The following is a 19254-nucleotide window of genomic DNA, read 5'->3' as shown; positions in this document are numbered from 1 at the left end:
CTAAAGCGTGCAAAGAATTCATAGCCCTTCATAAGAAAGGGCCGTATAGACACAGTCTGGGGACACTCGGGGTATCACCACCCGTTTCCAGTAGTGCCGTCTCCGGCAGAGTAAATACAAAGCATGCACTTTTACAGTGCATCTGCCATTACGCGCATCGAACGGGGAACATCCGGTGATAAGACCATCGCGAACGGCGTGCCCCCCACACCCAAACGCGTCATAAAACGATCACTGTTTGTCGCCCGTAAATATCCACTACTGCTCTGCGCAGGGCTAATCCATTAATCAACATTATTTCCCCATCGACGTCGCATGCAAATGAATCATTGCCGGACAAATTGAAAGCAAAACGCCTATCCAAACACACGTATCGGAGAGCACAAATCATCATGAATAATCGATTAAATGTACCGCAACGACCCGCAGGGGATCTCTCTCTAACCCGGGGTTGTCACGGCATTAGTGATGCTTTCGGAAACATGTTGCACCCTAAAACCGCCTGTCTATGGGTATCTCGGCCACAAATCATAAGCATAATCATCCACGGAATGAATTTCATTCGCCTGCCCTGCGGCGACTGGTTCTCCTCCACAGCAGAGAGTGGTGGTTCGCTGTGGTTCCGCCGATCGTCACCAGAGTGGCAGCGAAAGTTAAAGGAAACAAAGTAGAAAGTAGAAGCAACAGATTATGACGCTGTCAAAACAGTGATAATTTCCTCTGCCCACGTGTCCGCGTTTCCGCCTAGGCCCTGTTCGCGTACGCTTTGTTTTCTACTCAAATTCCGTTCCGATGCCACTCACGAGACGGGGCGCGATGCATCGGAGCTGCAGCAGCGGCACACACACACACACACACACACACACACACACACACACACAAAGACATAGTATGTGTGTCTTTTTAATGGATTTTAATAGACCGATTATGTTATAACTCAACCCGCGGGACGATCGGAAGTGTGTTTGTCGGAGCCGAAGCATGACCAGTTTTACAGGAGAGAGGGAGAGGAGGCCGATCGGTTTATGAGCATTTAAATTTTATCGATCGAACCCCTCGTCGGTTATTTTAATGGAAATTCTGTCAACCGCACGGTACAGCAGGTGTCAAAAGCAGGCAACCAGGAACTATCGTGCATTGGCCGACCTGCACCCAAGACAAAGGACTCTGCTGCACCAGAAAACTGTCCACTGTCGACCCGGGGAGATGGCTTGGCCGGCGCACAACGACCTCCGGGATGGAATGTTGGACGGAAATGAAGTCGGCGTGTGTTTGACAGCCAACTTTCCATCGACACCCACTTACGAGGGGGCTTGGCACAGCAGACCCATTACTTGGCGAGCCCTTCTTTTCTGGAACCGTTTTGACTGGGTCGAGCTTTTTTTTTTCATTCCGAAAGATGCTGGAGAGAGCCATCTGCGGATACCTTGAGTGAGCACCAAATTTACGGAGAATGGCAGCCGGACGATTCAACGTTCGGTGTGTGCCCGAGGGCAAATACACGACACCAAGACCACACCACAACAATCGCCACTATTCACTGCATTTTCTCGTGCCCGGGATGAAAATCCACCGACAAAAGGTTGAGCTGCTTCTTTGTGTTGAGTCGTGGACGCTCTTTGCTTTGCCTTCCGTTTCTTATCGCTCTCTGCGGCACTGAAACCTGAAGGGAGCACACAAGCGACAAATAACATTGAAATATTAACTAAAAATGAACCTTTTTTGTGTATTGTTGTTTTTTTTAAACATGGACAACCACACACTTTGTTGCCACTTTGCCATGGAAAAATGTAGCCCTCCAACACCAAACGCATAGAGCGAAAAGGAGAGACAGAGAGAGAAGCGAAGGAAGCTTAGTCGCCGTCCCAATCCAATTAAGCGCGCATCATGATGATCGTTCCGAGCTGCGCTTCTCAACACTGCATGGACAAATATTTTGTCCCATTGTGTTCACGCAGGTGTAGTAGGTTGGGGGAGAAGGGCATTTATTTGCGTCTTTTTTGTTTTCAAACCAACCATCGCCCTATGATAAAAAACAAACCCCGCCAAGCCAGACAATGCGACGATACATTCGCTTACAGCGGTTGGCGAAACATGATCATCGAGGCCGCGCGTCTGGCCCCGGAAGGATGCAGCAGCACATGGAGAGCTGTGGGGCGTAAGGGGAGTAGCGGGAAAGGGAGAAAAACATGGCAACGTTCTAAAACAACCATAAATCTGGTACAAACTGCCGCTTTTCTGGCGGTGGTAACCCGCTGCAAGCCAAGTTCGCTCTAGTACCTTCTCCGTTCGCTGGCAGTTTCCTTGTTGCTGGTGCTTTTTTGTGTAGCCTTGCGTAGTTCTAGGAACACACACACCGTTGATGTTCGCTGGTCATGATCGTTTGTTCCGCAACACGCAGTAGAAGCAACGAACGAAATGAAAAGCTATTCCTTAAAGAGCATCACATATTATGGGTAGTAGCGCTGCGCTCTGTTCAGAAATTCGTTTCGCTTCCAGATCCAGCATCACGACAATCCCGAGCCTGTCCGGGCAGCTGCTCCCCCACTTACACTGGACGGTCTGGGATAGGGGCGTCCAGCTTTATTGCCTTGTCTGTTGCAATTGCTTTTTTATAGATCAATTTGTTTGCAATTGATGGTAGCACAAAGTCTGCAGTTATTTTCCATCTCAGTCTTGGAGGATGATTTCGGTTCTAGATTACACCATTCTAAAGCACGGGTAGTGTCAGCATCATCTCACCAGTCCGTCGTAAAATGCTGCATCAAACGTAGTTCTATAATGGTTCAACATCAGCTCAAACCTGCACTATTAAACTGAGGTACAAAATGATCAGCTGTATAGGGCTCACATCACCCTATTGCCTTGAGGACAAAGTCATTATGGAACGGGAAAAACTTGAAACCTCACATCTCGACCTTTTCCAACACCCCGCCCACCCCAACGGCCATATCTATTGCATCGCGTCCGGAGCGTGCATTCGTTCAAAATTGGCACTATTGTGCATCAATTCAACTCCATTTCGACGTTGATACGTGTGCGTACTCAACAAGACACGGCCGGGCACGCGCACGCTTCGCCAAAGTCATGTTAATTTAATTTATACCACACAGAGGTCACGAAACTGTTGCAACTCTACACAAGTACGCTCCTCCCCCCATACGGTTACCGTTTTCCCTTTGGGGCTTAGTGTACGATGTACGGTAGCGCGCCAAACACCACAGCAAAACACGGCCCGGATCTAAACATACGCTCCAAAAAAGGAGAACCCTGAATGGCTCTGCCGCAATCTTTCTGGAGCGCACAGTTAAACCACGCCGCAGAAAGGATCGGTTCATCACGTAGTTCTCCTGCCCGATAGCCATGATTCACCTTGATGTTTACACACACACGCACATGCCCTAGCTCCAAGAGAGGAAAGAAAGTCAAGAAAGAGTGGAAAAGAAAGCCAGGTACTCCCCTTATATGGAACCATACCCTAACCGCGCAGCACTCGGCGTTTGATTATATAGATGAACGGGTGTATTGAATGCCCCCGATGGGGCCCCAATAGAACCGAACCTGCCAAATGGAGTGATCACTTCACTTTTGCTCGCAGCGAAGTCCCACTCCCCCTCCCCGTTTGATTATCCCGTGTACTCTGGAGGCCAAAGGTACTGCTGTCCGTTCCCGTTTCTGCTGGCAGGAATTAAACCCGTGAGTCTGCCAGAGAACTCCAACATAGGCAGGCAGGTGAACATGTTCGTACGTTCGGAGAAGCAGCCAAGGCTTTTGGCCAGCACTACACCCGTACCACTCGAACCATTGGATGTTCTTTGCCATGCCAATCGACATTCTCTCGCATGCTGGTTGGCTTTTACGTGATCTTCATGTGTATCGCTCATCGAGCATTGCCCTTCCTCTTCCCGAGGGCCTTTACAGAGGAAGGCCGCCTCTTTATCCTCCTACCTTACCAAACGTTAGCACATACACTGGAGAGCAAGTTTCTCCCAGTTCCGAAAGTGCTGGCCCGTCACTCCCAAGGCATACCACCACCAGCAAGCGTGTGCGGAAAACTGCGGAGCAAAAAGGCGCGTCGGAAGCGTTTGCGTACGCCGCAGAAGAAAGAAGCGAACGAGGACGAAACGGCTCAAGTCAATCACTATTCCAGGCACGCGAAAACATCGACCAACCTTCTCTCCTCGCTGGACGAGGGGCGATCTCTGTTGCTGAACGGCGACGGTCGCCACCGCTGCCTGATCGTAGCAATTTGAAGCCATTAGCATCCAAAAAAAAGTGATAGCTAATAAAATGTCCGCCGTCTGCAGTGGCGCGGGATACGCAAAAGAATGGATCGAGAGCAGCGCAGCGGTCAAGGAGGTAACTGTACATTCGTGCTACTTATGGTGAAGTATGCTAAATTATGGCGCCTCCAAGAGGTTACTCCACTTAGAATGAGGATCAGGGCGGGATGTAGCAACCCTCTTTTGCTCTTTCTTTCGGCATTAGGGTGTTGCGCAAACATGTCACTATTCTTGCGATCCTGCTACGATCGTCTCGCGAGTTTGCGAGAAATCATAGCCTTGTTCACACGTCTTTGAAGATCGTCTTTGCTTTAAAAGGGTTTAGAAAAGTTGTTTACACTTCCAGCGACGATTTATACGAGCTCTTCATCATGTGCCGGGGTTTACACAACACAGCATTGGTCATAATTTATGCCTAACCCTACCATTAACCTTCGGATGCATCATATAATCTTCAAGCCCTTGAAAAAACGAGCCCATAAATTGGGCGTTTTGTTGGAAGCCGATACCAGCCGGCTGTCTCGCAGGTCTCACTGCTCGCTAGCAAATCGGTTAATTGTCTCCCTTGCGGTTGATCATCGTGAATATTTTTGCTGTCACAAAACATCGCAAACCGAACAGACCGAAAAAAAACAGGCAAACACCTTCTCCCAAAACGTGAAAAACCTGTTCCACGCCAACCTGTTCGCTCGCCAAGAGCCAATGTCGGTGAGGCTGCGGGTGAGTTTGACCGAGAATATTGCCGCAGGCAGTGGCCAGCCAGCAGTTGATCATTATTACTATACGCCCCGAGCTCACGTGCTGCTTTCGCGGGGAAGTATTGAGCTTTTTTTTCTGAGAACAATGGCAGATATCAAAAAGCTTAAAAAATTGAAAGCAAAAAATACGTCCAAAAAAACCTTTCTTTGCGTACAAAGGAACCAAAACGAGTGAAAACTTTCCCCAAAACTTTACATCAATATCTGCTCGTTTGGGTGGCGTAACGGTGTGGATACGTGTCGTTTTTTTTATCAAACCCTCCACTGGCCAGCTCCACCCTGCACCATCATTAGGGCCATACACTGTCGCAAGTCATGCTCTCCCTTTGGCCCCTGCGGGCAATCCAATCAGTAGGATCCGCCATACGACTACCATTGATCTCTAAATGCCCCGCTAGCCCCAATGACAGATGGCATCATCTCATCTTGTGCTACCGAAAAGGGCATCGAAATAGAAGAGAAACGGCCTCCCCTTAAAGGTAAACCACCTTGTGAAGTATGCGTTAGCGCTAGCGAGAGTCGCCTATAAACAACTTGAAATTTATCTTCGCATGAGTTGCAGTCACTAACGATTCCCGCGTTTCAACGTTGCGAATAGATCACCTGTTAATGATCACTGCATCGTAATTCATGTGCCAAGGTATCACTAGAGTCGCGCACCACTCAGAAAAATACACACACACATTCAAAGTAATGGCAATCGTTGGCTTTTTAATTCTACCAATTCCTTGAGGAAAATCCTTCAGGAATCGAAAGCCTGTGCTGTCGAACGCGTGTAGCAACTGTCATGTTTCACAAACGATTACCCCAAGGAGGGGTTTGCTGCTGGATGCTACAATCGAGCGCAAGCATCATCGTGCGCAAATGTCGCGCTGCGTCAACCACTGGCGCATCAACATTGACGCGGTTGACAAGCAGTCAGCTCCAAAAGAACACCGTTAATTTCCTAGCGGTTTCCTGGTCGCGCCGCAGATGGTGTACGCAAAAGAATTCGCAATATGGAAACTTGCTCACCTGGAAGGTCCCCGGTGGCTCGGTGGGGCAATGTCAGTCAACCAACGGGTGCACTAAGCGGACTTGCCCAGAACCACCTCTCGCCAGTTATGCTGCACACCAAGTACCACCCGGAAAGAAGACATGCGTCCCCAATGTGTACCGGGATGTATTGCAAGCTGCAGCTGAATGTACTCCACTTAAAGCCGACGGTGTCGTCGAACCAGTGCCTTTAGGCAAGTCACGACAACTCGATCACACACACACACTTGTGGCGCACGACGGGTTGCAGTCGGTGAGTATGACTCATCTCCTTACGTGAAGTCATCAGTAGAAGCTCATCAAAGTTACGACGCAAAAACGAGCGGGTTTTAGGACCTCCAACCAGTCCTCTCCAGCAACGTTCTGGTTCTACAAAAGTACTAAGGGCCCTGAACCTGCATACCAGTGGTAGTTGATAATTTATCATACATTTTACCGACATAAATGCCATTCTAATCGGAGGAGAAAGCTTTTATTCTCTGCTTGGCACACGTGCGAGTGTATACGAGTGCGTTGGACGCATGCTTTAGATGACGAACGGCATCATCAGCCCCAAAAACGCACGTGAATGACCATCAACAGCGACAATGGACTGTAGCCGTCCGGACTAATGGCCGACGGCGAATGCACGCCACCAACAATTTGCCCGAAAGCGCGATTCCCGTCCAGGGCGGGACAAACGGTCGAGAACGACCGATAACGGCCAGCGGTCTAACGGTGAAGGTGTGGCCATCTTTCAAACTGCCCCGAGTCATGACGACCCTTCTCTGCTGGTTTGCAACCTGTGACGAATCGTACCAACCATTCTCGATGAAAGATGATGTGCTGAAGCGAGTGGCGAGCTTACGCGAGGAGCACGATAACTTGGCCGTAGCGACAACGCCACGAAACAAAACGCTCCCTTGGAAGGGTAAGATCGATCGGTACCTGTGTGCGCACCGGCGACTGGACCACGGCACCACACCTCGCCCATGTCCGGCATGATGGATGTTGAATCCGTGCGATGACGATGCACTTTCCGAACCGCCGCATCGAGCCACCAGCCGGTGGAACTTTCGTTTGCGCGTTCTGATTAACCTATGATGCCCCAGTCGGTGGGGTATCACCGTAACAGCGTGGTATCGGAAATCTGCCCAACTCGGGGCAAAACCCGCAAACAAAATGTTAACCCGCGGTCCAGGCAACCCCCCCCTCCCCCGCTGCCTTCCTCTCTCTTTATGTCTCTCTTTCTCCAGCTGTAATGATGTAGCCGGTTAGATTTAAAGGAAACAAAAGGCACGATCATGTGTTGCTGAAGTAATCGTTAAAGGCTGGGAGGTAATCTTTCCATCGGCGGTCATAATTCTTCCTTCTATCCGCGCGCGCCGCCGCTAACAAAACGGAGATTCATCTTCTTTCGTAGGTCCCGTGTGCAGTGGATAGAACCATTCACCATTCTGCCCATCCGTGGATGGGTTTATTTTAGTTAATTTCATTTCTTTGCAGCTCGGTTTTTTTTCGTAAACTCTCTTATACCCCGAACCGGAATCGGATGCCCTCCACCACCGACCACAAAAAGCTTGCCCGACACGGGGTCAGCACAGGTGATGGGGCAGATGAAGTTTAGAGATTGTAGTTAGCAGATTGTATCGTTTGCTTGTTTGCTTGTGCCGCGGTTGGCAGCGAAGGAGAAACTCCATGTATCAGCCGTGTTGCCGTTGCCCTTTGTAACGTCCCGGGCCATTACGCGAACGGTACCGGTGTACACTGGTGCCTTCAAATGTCGGTCACAAAAAGGAAGCATTACAGTTCCACGGCATGCGCATTGTGGAGAGTTTGCTGAGTTAAGATGTAACGCCGTACAATTTCGCTCCCGTGCAGCAGCGGGTCGCATAAACGTTCGGCTTGGTCAGTGGTCAGTCGGGTTGATATAAATATTGATAAGGAATATCTCATCTTCCCAAACCTAAGATCACATTGCCTTCCAATACGATTCGTGGGGTTACCGCTAAAGCCTTCGGACGCCCCTGTGAAGTACAGACCGTGACCATTTGGGTCAGCAAGTACGGTTCGGGGTCTCTGTTCACCAATACACCGTTGATCGGTCCACGTGTATTTTATTGTTCAAAATTCCAACAAGATTAATGTATCATCATCAGGATGATTTCTCCCGATCTGCAGCAACGCTGTTGGTAAACAAATGAACGGTCACGACGAAGGGAACAATCAACAAGAAACTCCCGTCGCTGGCATCATCAGCATCACTTTAATAGCTTCTGGTACAGCCAATTCCACCATTATTGTAGATGACGATGGTGCCGCTTTTTTCTTCACTCCGTTTATCATTGTTCGTTGGCTGCTAAAGTTCTGCACTGCGAGCGTGATGAAATGCAACACCGGTGATGTTGAGGTTTCGCGACATGCTCATGATTTCACTTTTCTCCGCACCATCTTTCTTGCCAGCGGAAACGCTCATCCTTTTTTGTTGTTCGTATACACCCCTGAACCACAACGATCGTGTGTCTGGCTGTCGCCAGTCTGTGCTAAAGTCGCCTCACGTCCAAACACTTACGCGCAAAAGAAGGCAACGCCGACCGGTGCCTCCCGTGCCTGTGAACCGCATCGTAATTAGAGATGCGTTTAAAATGCGATAATTATCATCAGCGCCATCGGACAGTGTGCGTCGGATTGGCACGCAGGTTCCAGTCGACGATTGTCCATCGGGAGGGTGGCGGCCTGGGGTAGCGTTCAGCCGTCCACTTCCTTTTCTATTATTTCTCTAGCTCCATTAAATGGGTGTGTTTTGTTAATGCACGGACGTTCCACAGCAGCCGTTTGTTGTGACCGTTTCCCTTTCTAGAAATTGGGAGCTTCCATGGCCACACTCACTCACGCACCACTGCCAAAGATCTTGAACTTCGGATTAGACGGGGCCGAGAGTTTTCGTCATTTTGGAATGGCAAGGAAAAATTAAAACGAAAGTGTGCAAGACGCTACCCAATCTGTCCATCAGCGCCGCGTGCAACTCGCAGTCTCGTCCGACAAAAGTAGCCACCGTACCACTGTGTTGTCTTTTCTGTGGGTCTCGCTTGGGTGAAAGTCATAGCTGTCAAAGTTAAAATATGCTAAATTAACTCCAACTAGCTCACAGCCACGGATTACACAAATGGAGAGGAAAACCAGGGCGATTAAATCCCATAAAACAGGCAACGGAAAACTGATCGGTTTCGCTGTAACTGAGCTATAAACAAATCTTTCTCCCATCCCACAACAATACGGTAGCCACATGGTACGCGGGAAAGAGCGAACACAAATTAGTGGTCCTGGTGCCAGAATCTCCTTGTTTGTGTGCGTGTGTGTGTGTGTGTGAGTGGGAAAATAGGTCAAAAGTTTATGATCCCTCCGCTGTTTAAGCGCTCTCCTAGCTCCCCATGTTGCCTCACCCGGGCGAATGGTACGGTTTAATCAGCAACAAACCCGACACATATCCCTCCCCCCTGGTAGTGGCAACCAGACAAAACATAGCCTTTGGACATAAGAAGGTGTGCGTGTATGTGTGTTTGTTTCCGATCAATCAAATGTACAACACAACGTGTCTGGGCATTCGTGCATACATGCCCGGTGTGTAACGGACAGGCCGGACACCAACCAGCCATCCAACCTCCATCACTACTTGGGGCAACAGTAACACAAAACAAACCTGTTCCTTTAAAGACGTCTTCTTGTCTTGACTTGGCGGTGTCTCGTCTTTCACGACCGCGCGAAGAATGATGAAAGATGATGAAGATGAATTTTAATTGGTTCGCCAAAAAGTACACTACCAGCAAATCCTCGGGATGGGGGAAAGGATACACCACAACAGAGAGGAAACTTGAAGCTTGCCACGGGTGTTGTTTGTACGTACATTCCTTCGCTGGCTACATTTGCATAATGTCATCGCGTGTCCTCCTTTGCAAATATCATCTCATCGGAAGTGACAGTACGTACCGTTACCGTACCTTTACTATCACGCGTGGTGTCTCTTTTGACACTTTGATTAACATCAGGCTCGGTGGGAATTAGGAGAAGCTTGCACACAGCCTGAATCCTGCCGTGCGATTTCGTGACTACAACAAGGGGCCCCACACATATTGGAGATTTTCGTTGATAGTACTCTGGAAGTGGTAGGATTTCCAAACTGCATTTTAAAAAGCAAACTAACCTTAGCCCGCATGTAAAGAGGTACGATGCGGTCAACGCTTGGTGTCAAAGTCGTGACACGGTCAAGAGAAACGGTACCTCGGCGTTTGCGTTGCGTGCAAGCGCACGAGTCTGCTCACGAAGTCGCGAGATATAATCGATCGGGTAAGGAAAATTATGCGTTGCTGCATTTGGCCCCATTTGCACCAGCTGATTGTGGACAAATGCGGGAATGCTTTTAAAAAGCAGTCAGATTAACGCCTGCCCCCGGGTGGTTAGGTTGAGACGTACGGGGAGATTAAGAAAACGTGTTTTGCTTCCCTGAAGAGCTGATATCGACCTAAAGCAGCACATTCGTGGGGTTCCGATTTCTTTGTTTTGTGTTGCAGTACACAATACACAAACTTCCTGGTTTGCAGCAAGGATCGTGTGAGAATTGCTTAAGCCACTGTGCCACTGGTGCTCAAAATCAGTCATTTTATTGATGCCCATATTTGGAATTTGGTACGAAAACGCTAATGAAGTTTCACACGTTGATCGCAATAAATACCGCCACAAATGTCCATCTAATTTCAACACGTCTATCGATTGGGAAGTTGGATACTGAGTCATTGCATTGTATTGTATTGGATACGGGATAGTTTGTGCCGGTCTGCAAAGCACATGACAGACCATGCTCATTACTGGGGCAAGGCACGATAATACTGGTCCAAAGTCCAGAGCTCCCCGATGCCTAACTCCACAACCATTCCATTAATCACTCCTCATTTGGGCAAGTACCACCGCCTTTACGGCGTACAATCCCGTACCGAAGAATGACGGAATTACGATCAACGGTAGCAGAAGAATAACGACCTAGCGGTCAATTCTTGGCCAATGCGCAGACACCAACGATTGGGTCATTGGACATTGAGCGTTCAGCACAACCTACGCACTGGCATGTAGTCTGCATTGCCCTGTCCAATCACTTGCCACCCTTGAATAAGAGCATGTAGCTGGCAATTTTCGACGTAAATAACCATACATAGACGGAGTTCTATGATCCGAGATATAACATCTTGTTGAAGTTGCCGTGCAAATCCACACTTCGGCGGTAGCAGGTACAATCGACACTTGCTCGGGGATGTATGTTATGTGCACCCGGCAATGATTAGATCTCATCGCAAAACCCCCGTTACAAAACATTGGTGCAACGGTAGACGGTTTCTACTCCTACTCAATCCGTACGGTCTCCACCTTCAACCATGCCACGCAACGCAATGATTAATCGTGTTCAATATGTGATCATGACATCTTATGCTGGTGCGAGATCGGCTGTCTAAGGTGAGGATCCCGTCCGTGTGGAACACGGTGCAGTGCACAGTCAACGGAAGTTGGCAGCTAGCGTGTCGCGTGGGCGCTGGTTGGCAAGCATTATTTCGCAACGGTGCGCAAATGAGAGAGCAAATGATCGCCCACCTGCTTCGCAATGACTTAAGGCTCCAGAGGTGACAAGATCACAATGGTGCAGCGCGCAGGATGGTTTAATAGGCTTACGCAGAGAAGCTAATAACAAACAAACAAGCTATCCGGGAAAGAGGGGTGAAGGAGGATCAAATCCCTCCTCCCAAGAAAACAAGTTCTTGCCAATCTTTTTCAACAGATATTCGGGAACGAATGAACCTAACTCGTTTATGCTACTCTCTATTTCCTACATGCATTCAGCCTATACGCACAGCTTCTTTGGATAGAACTAGTCAATTCTCGTACGCGCGTGGTACTCGCGGCCGCTCTCCACTCACCCTAGTCAAACGTGTTCTTGGACGAGACACTCATGGCTATCGGATCGACACGACAGCTTGACAGCTCTCGACTTCCGTCCGCTGAAACTCGAGAACTGGCCGTTAACTTCACCGAGCACAACCAAGTCATGCATGTGTGTTAGCTTTTGCGATCGAGCCCCATTTGACGTCATCATTTCGAACGCCTGTCATAATGTGGTCGCACAGTCAGATCAAAACCTACCCAACCATCCGCTTTTGCAGACTGTCGGCCGTTAGTCCCAGACACAATCGCACATGTCTTCCAGCCATTCATCGATTCTGGGCGGCAGTAGTTCTGTTGCCCACTGTTATACGTCCCTTCACCGACCCACACACACACGCACACTTATTACCCGGGCCAAGTTCTTCTCTAGCCTAGCGTCCCATTCTGCGGGACACACGCACCACAGAGCGCGCGATCAGAGCCAAACGAGTGGTGATTTCGATTAAATGAATTCAATTAGTGACGGGCGAGTCAGTTTGGAGGCAGCGAAGAGCATTGCTTGATTTCGCGGGGCCAATGTGGAGACTGTGAGCGTGCCTGTGTGCTGTTGGTGGTTGCTAAACATTGCGATTTGGATGGCGAAGCGTACACCAGCCGACAAGTGGGCGCAGGGCGAGGATGAAATATATTAAATAATTTCCATTATTAACCGAAACGGTCTATACGAAGAGAGGTGCAGCGCTACCTAAGCTCCCACCCGAATGGTCTAAATATGCGAGCTAAATTAATTGTATTTGTCTACCTCCTCTTCTCCACACAAGACGTGAGTAGGGGAGATGGTATCTGTTTTTTACCACACATATTTGTTTCTGTTCCTACCACAACCCGACACAGCAACCCTAACTCGATCGCTTTGTCGTGAGCAGACTAATAGCCCGTAATGGATCGATATGTTTCGGTTATGTTCCCATCCATTCCAGCGGCGTCTGACCAAAATGTACCACACACACACACAAGCTCGATCGGACGACGGCATCAAAACGATCGTTTTTACAACCGAAATAAAATACAGCAGCACAACGTGATCTTGCGTACCGGGAGAACACATAAAACCTTGACGTTATGGTACAGAGTTCAACGGGCATGTGCAGCTATCAGTCGCGCGGCGTCGAACGCACAACCGGCGATCGTGGTGGTGGTATTTGCCGATTAGAAACAGCAACGTTGGGGAGGCTTGGTATTGAGGGGATTCTGGATGATGCTCGTGATTTCAGCGTAATCAGTCGTAAGTATAATGTTCCAAATTATTCCAGAAGCAATCAAAAAATCACTGCACGACTGCTGGTGGATGACAACAGCAACGCTTCTTACGTATGTGTGCGCAGAAGCAAGGTGGAAATGTGTGATTAAATGGGAGCGCTGTCAGAACAGAAAAAAACAACAACACATTATAAATTGCAAATTTGATAAGAGATAGAGGGACGACTTTGCAAACTTGTTAACAGAAGAGGAAGTAAATATACGATCGGAAAGATCTTGAATCGTCGTTGCCTTAATTGTCCCTCTTTTAAGGTGTGTTTCGTTTTATTTGTAATAGCATTAATAGTTTTAATAATCACTGTCCATTTATTGCACCAAAAAATGAAGTTTAATTTGACTGAGAAAAACAAAATTTGTACACAATTTCGCGACAGTATCACTGAAGCATGAAGCTAACTGTTTTTGCTACTTCATTGTAAATTCACTTTAAAAAAATATATTACTTGAAATGGAATATACTAACACTCTTTTCCTCTTTCTCTTTGTGGCAATAAAGCTAATCGAAATTAAATGCGGTGGATAGCTTTTCCATTTGCAAACAAGTCATGGTTCCGAAAAAAGGGAAAATCGGTAAACAATAATCGAACCAGCCAGTGGAGCCAGAGAAACCGATCGTTAACTACTTTATTATTGCGAATTTCAACAAATGCGTGCTTGAAAGAAAATCAAAACAACTCGTTCCACCAACTAGAGAGCAATTGATATGCTTGATAAAATCTGTCGAAACGGAATTAAAATAAACACTAGTACGTAAAAACCCGGAATGGCCGTTAAACTGATGTACAAACGCATGCGAAAGCCGTCAGAAAAGTGGAACTTTCCAAGACAAATGATTTCAGTACCAAGGGTTAGGTTTTTCTCACCAACTTTTAGTTTACATTGCCGGCCGAAGGTAATGCAATGTTGTCTATAATTCCATAACAAAAATTATGTACACGGTAGTAATTTTGTGCAACCAAATGACACGTTCACATCAGAGATGGAATAAATTTAAAAAGGCCACCAACTTTGTTGTAACATCCACATCAGAAAACACTTCCCGCCTTTAAACTCAAAATCACTTCAAAACCAGTGAAACTCAAAAGACACAGAGAGAAAGAGAGAAAGAGAGTGTGTATGTGCCGCCTTAAGTGCTGCTGTCCCATTTAATTTTTTGGAATGTTTTCCTACACAATTTTCGGTAGCGTCGGCGCATCTAGAGGCACCATTACTTTCCCTTCGCAAGCGCGGGCGCGCGCCTCTGAAGCCCTTTAGCGCTGGTTTGTGCCGCAACCTTTTTCCCAGCATGCCTTAACTGCATCCACCCGATAGTATCTGTTCCGAAGCGCCCTCCCGAAAGAGGCTGTGTGTGTGAGTGAGTGTGTGCCCGCGCGTACCACCTGCCCCGCGTTGTCGATCGTTGCATTTATTTACCTCATTCCACCATACCACTTTAGAGGCTCGTTTATCTTTGGAAGAGAGTCATCTTCACTGACCTACGCAGAGGGGCACATGCAGCAGAGAGAAAGGTGGCTGCTGGAGAGCTCTTGTACACGGTTCACGGGGGTTCGCCGCCTATCGACAGCACACCACACGGTAGTCCTTGGAAGAAATCATGATAAAAAAAAAACGAAAACCTCTCTTCCCGGCTCTTATCTACAGCACCATACCCTCTCTCCTTTAAGGGGTACATGTGGCTCGGAATGTGGCTAAAGTGCACTTCATCCCCGCGCCAAGTAGCGGCCACGGCTAGAAACAAAGTACTCTTTCTCACTTTTCTTTAAAAAAAAAAAGCAGCCAACCAAAAATGCCGCTGTGAAGGTGGTGGTTCCCCCGCTTAGCCGCAAAGTCCCCGTTATTTCTATCAGGGGGTGGACTGTACACTTTTTTTTTTCTGTATGTACATTTCATTTGGTACCGTCCGTAAGATCGTTTCGGTTCCGATGCCGCACAAAATGTCAATAAACTGCCCCATCGCGATCGCGATCATACCCATAGAAGAGGAGTGTTTAAGGGGCTAGGGTGGAATGGTGGATTATTAAACAAACGTCCCCGAAAACGTTCATTTGGGAAGCACACTACTACCGTGTATATCATTGCGGGAGGAAGAGAAAGAAAAATAATAACGGCACACCAAAGCAAGACCCCACCAGCACGTGGAGATGGAGGAGCAAACGAACGAAACCACCCATCATCGGCCCGACGACCGGGAGGAAAAAACACTTCTTAATGCAATGTTTATATTTGCGAGAGGAATAAACCGAAGCCTGGGGGGCTTCGGGCCGGGCCACATTTGTACAACAAAAATACACGCGATGTTTAAATTTGAGCTTCTCGCAGTTGGCGTGGCGCAGTTAAAAGGTGACTGTGGTAGGAGCGCTGTGAGGGAGAGGGTTTGCTCGTTCCTACCTACCGGTGTGCAACTGCAGATGCAACGGTAAGCATGTGGGGCAGAACCGAGGACGGTAGCTTGCGGGAGGGAATTTCTCCCATCCAAAACTCATCATAAATGCAATGTCTGCTGGGGCTTGTTGAACAGCCCCCTCCCCCCCTGGCAGACACACGCGGTGCTATGTTGTCGCCGGTAAGACAAACATTAGCAATGGCGTGTGAGCAAGCAGTGCGTACAGCATCAGCGCTCGGCACCTTTCTCCACTCGATATCATCTTTAGATACGAGAAAGACATCACACTCGACTGTCGTCGGACAACGGCAACGGGACTCTAATTAAGACATTCTAGTGACAGTGATGATCGCGATCGCAGGCTCTGTGCGAGACGATTACAAGCTGTAGATGTGTTTCGTTTTAAATCATGTGACATGATTTGTACACAACATATTTCCATAACTATCATTGCAATAACGAAGAATTTCAATTTGCTGCTTGCCCTTGCCCGGAGTGCAAAAAACACTTGCTAATCAATTTCGCTCGCTCCGTGAAGTGTAAAATTTTACGCAACATGTCCGGATGTAAACCTTTTCCCTTTTTATATTTTTACCCCGGGCCGATATGCCCAGAAGAAGAAAGAAGCAGTACCCAAAAAAGAACCTTAAAACCGGGCAAAGCAAAACAAAACACCAAGATAGATGAGTGTAACAAATAGGATAAGAAGCTGAAGATGAAAAGTTGTAGCATAAAACAAAACCATCGACGGGGGTCCCCGTCCTTTCGGATTCGGTTTTGTCTTACATGTTGTGCTCTGCTCTGCTCACGCCAAGACTCCCGCCCGGAGTTTTTAATGCCCAACTACACGGTGTGGCCTTCGGCTGCTTGGAGGTTTTCTTTTGTAAAGAGGCTTACAACTATAGCACAACTTATCGAACCCGATCTTGGCCCTTTAGTGTGTTAAGCGCTTCAAGACGGACGAATTGAACTTGAGAGCCAAAGATGACTTAAATTTAGTTTGTTTAGTGTATCAACACGAACAGTTGTTTGGGACGGTGTAAAAAGACCAAACTTTCTCCAAGGGAGTAGTGTTACATTAAGACATCATTTTCAGCCCAGTAAACATGGAAATGGGAGGGCAAATACACAGAGAAAAAAAGAAACAACGCACGCTACAAATTAACACCCCGATCTTACCTTTCGTGTGTGACATGTTATGATGTTCCGCCGTTGCACCGGGCAGCATAAACGCGCTGCTGAGCAGCATAAACAGTAGCCCTGGCCAGATCATGTTTTTTTTTTTTTTTTGAGGAGGTGCGATGTGTATCGGACCCAGAGGTTCCTGTCCCGGTTTATTCCCTTTTTTCTGTAGCTCTTCCGTTCGGTTTCCTATTCCCACTTCCAGTGGGTGTGTGTAGGGTGGGCGCACTTTCACCGAACAATGGAAGCAGCACCGTCAGAACAACAGTACACCGTCTTCCGCTCGCCTGGAGAATAGAAGAATGATGCTGCTGCTGCTGCTGCTGCTGTTGCTGATAGTGTGGCTGGGCTGTGCTTACTGTGATGCACGATAGAGGCCCAGACGCAAACAAACGCACGCGGGTTGTTATGCTGTCGGCAAGACAGCATGCGATGATGATGATGGTGTTGAAATTGTGTGGCCTTCGCTGGATGATCTCCTACGTTTGGGTGTGAGTGTGTGTGTGTTTGCACCGGAAGATAGTGAGAACGATTCGAAACACCGTCTTCGTTCGCCCAGGCTAGCACCGGTCTTGTGGGGTACGGGTACAAACTTTCAATTAAATCCCAATCGAACTTTTTCTTTCCTTCTTTCTCTCTTCACTACCGCGCCACCACAGCCGACTTTGATTCGTCAGACGGTGAAGGGATGTGTTTTTCCGGTGTGAATGTGTTTTGTTTTTTTTTTTGTTTCTTCTTCGGAGAACTAATTTTCAAAAAAAAAAAAACACCCAAACAACTGCCAGCAGCGGGAAGAGCGAATTACCGCACTTTAATAATCGTGATTTATTCTTTCGCACCGCAGTGGACCCCGCGCAAGCACAATCTGTTTTGGGCGCCTACGTTGTGTTTTCCTTCCGCGGTTTTGTGAAACTGAACTTTGTAAATCAATTAGCTTTTCTTTTTTTCTCACACACAATTGCTTCCCCGAATGGGCGACCCCTTTTCGCACTAATTCACTATCAGTGCAACGGTTGCAACAGTGAGGACGGCATCACACAGACACACACACGCACTTATTTATCAGCATCCGAACGATTGTGTCTTCCGGGATCTTCGAGAAGGCGCGCAGCTCATCAACACACTGACTCACCACGGCCAGACATACTTCAGGGAGCCCTGAAGACAATCAGACACAGACACGCAGCGCCCTCTTCCCGCTGCTCACTTTTATAAGGGGCGAGAGTAATCGGACGATTATGTTGCACAAGGGGCCGCAGATTCACTACAAATTGCACTTCTTTGATGCGTTGCGTTAAGACGCAAGGGGTCGTCTACAATTGGCAAACCTTCGCTTCGCTTGCGATGAGGGATGGCGAACACAATGGACACTAATTCGATGGCTAATTTTAGGCTCACACATCCGCAGAGCACGGCGCCACCGCCGCCGTCGCAACCACCCGCACTAGAGCAGCAAGACGCACTTAATTCCACGCGCACTTCGTCACCGTTGTGCTGCACGGTGCCCCACTATTGAATGGGTACGCACAATACCCGTTTTTGGCCGTTCTCCATATCGGGTGCGGCGCACCACCCTCTTTCCCTCATTGACCCAGGCGTAACAGCGTATCAAACAGCGGGAGCGGGGGGGAGTTATCACCGTATCGTGTGGGCACGTTTCGCGACTTTCACGACGATATGGCGCGTCTCCGGCCGCAAACACCCTTTGGGTGGATCCTTTTTTTTTTCTCTCGAACTCACTCACTGCACATGAACAAACAACACACACTCACACACGCGTGCACTGATCGCGCAAGCACGGCCAACATAAACGGTCATAAAGATTCTTGGCCGAAAAAAAGGTGATCGCGAAAACGTGCAAGCATGCGATGATCTCGCATAGCATCGACGCGCCCAAACTCATAAACAAGAACAGCGGCCTCGTCGCTGGCGTCCGTGGGTCCCTGTGGAAGCTGCTCCGCACCGGAAAAGGCGTATCGTGTGCTTTTCACCGTACTTTGGAGCCCTTGCCTTCTTGCCCTGCACTTGTCGGTTCCGTCGTGCGTGAATTGAATCCGTTGATCGGATGGAAGGAAAGAAAGCCCTGATTTTTGCTACGATCGGACCACGTCTTTCTGTTCTATCTTGCACAACAAATAAAATGCACGAACCGCTCACAGAAGTTTCGCAGTTAACTTGCGTACACCTTTCGGCAGGTAGAAAACAAAACAGCAAAACAGAAACGAACCACGGTTTTCTCGGTGTGTGCGGAGCTCGCGGAAACAGGCACGGCACACGCGTCCACTCGCACCGAAGCGCAATGCTGAAATGAATCGAAATGAACGAAGCGAAGCCGAAATGAACCGACACGAACGGTGCGCAGGATGAACGGAATGAACAGTACTGGGAT

The 19254-nt window shown here is 48.3% G+C and overlaps 1 protein-coding gene across 1 annotated transcript in view; it reads right to left on the bottom strand.

Annotated features, from left to right (window-relative positions):
* Nucleotides 1-19186, bottom strand: part of LOC1273297 (uncharacterized) — a 38354-nt gene extending 19168 nt beyond the window's left edge. The window contains exon 1 of the mRNA XM_061643047.1: nt 16863-19186. Within this exon, the coding sequence (XP_061499031.1) occupies nt 16863-16956 (94 nt within the window). The 5' untranslated portion in view covers nt 16957-19186. The remainder of the gene's footprint in view (nt 1-16862) is intronic.
* Between the last annotated feature and the right edge of the window lie 68 nt (nt 19187-19254).

This window comes from Anopheles gambiae, chromosome 2 (genome assembly GCF_943734735.2).
Source record: "Anopheles gambiae chromosome 2, idAnoGambNW_F1_1, whole genome shotgun sequence".
NCBI lineage: Eukaryota > Metazoa > Arthropoda > Insecta > Diptera > Culicidae > Anopheles > Anopheles gambiae.
The sequence above is the reverse complement of the archived record's forward strand: the minus strand, read 5'-3'. Positions and strand labels throughout refer to the sequence as shown.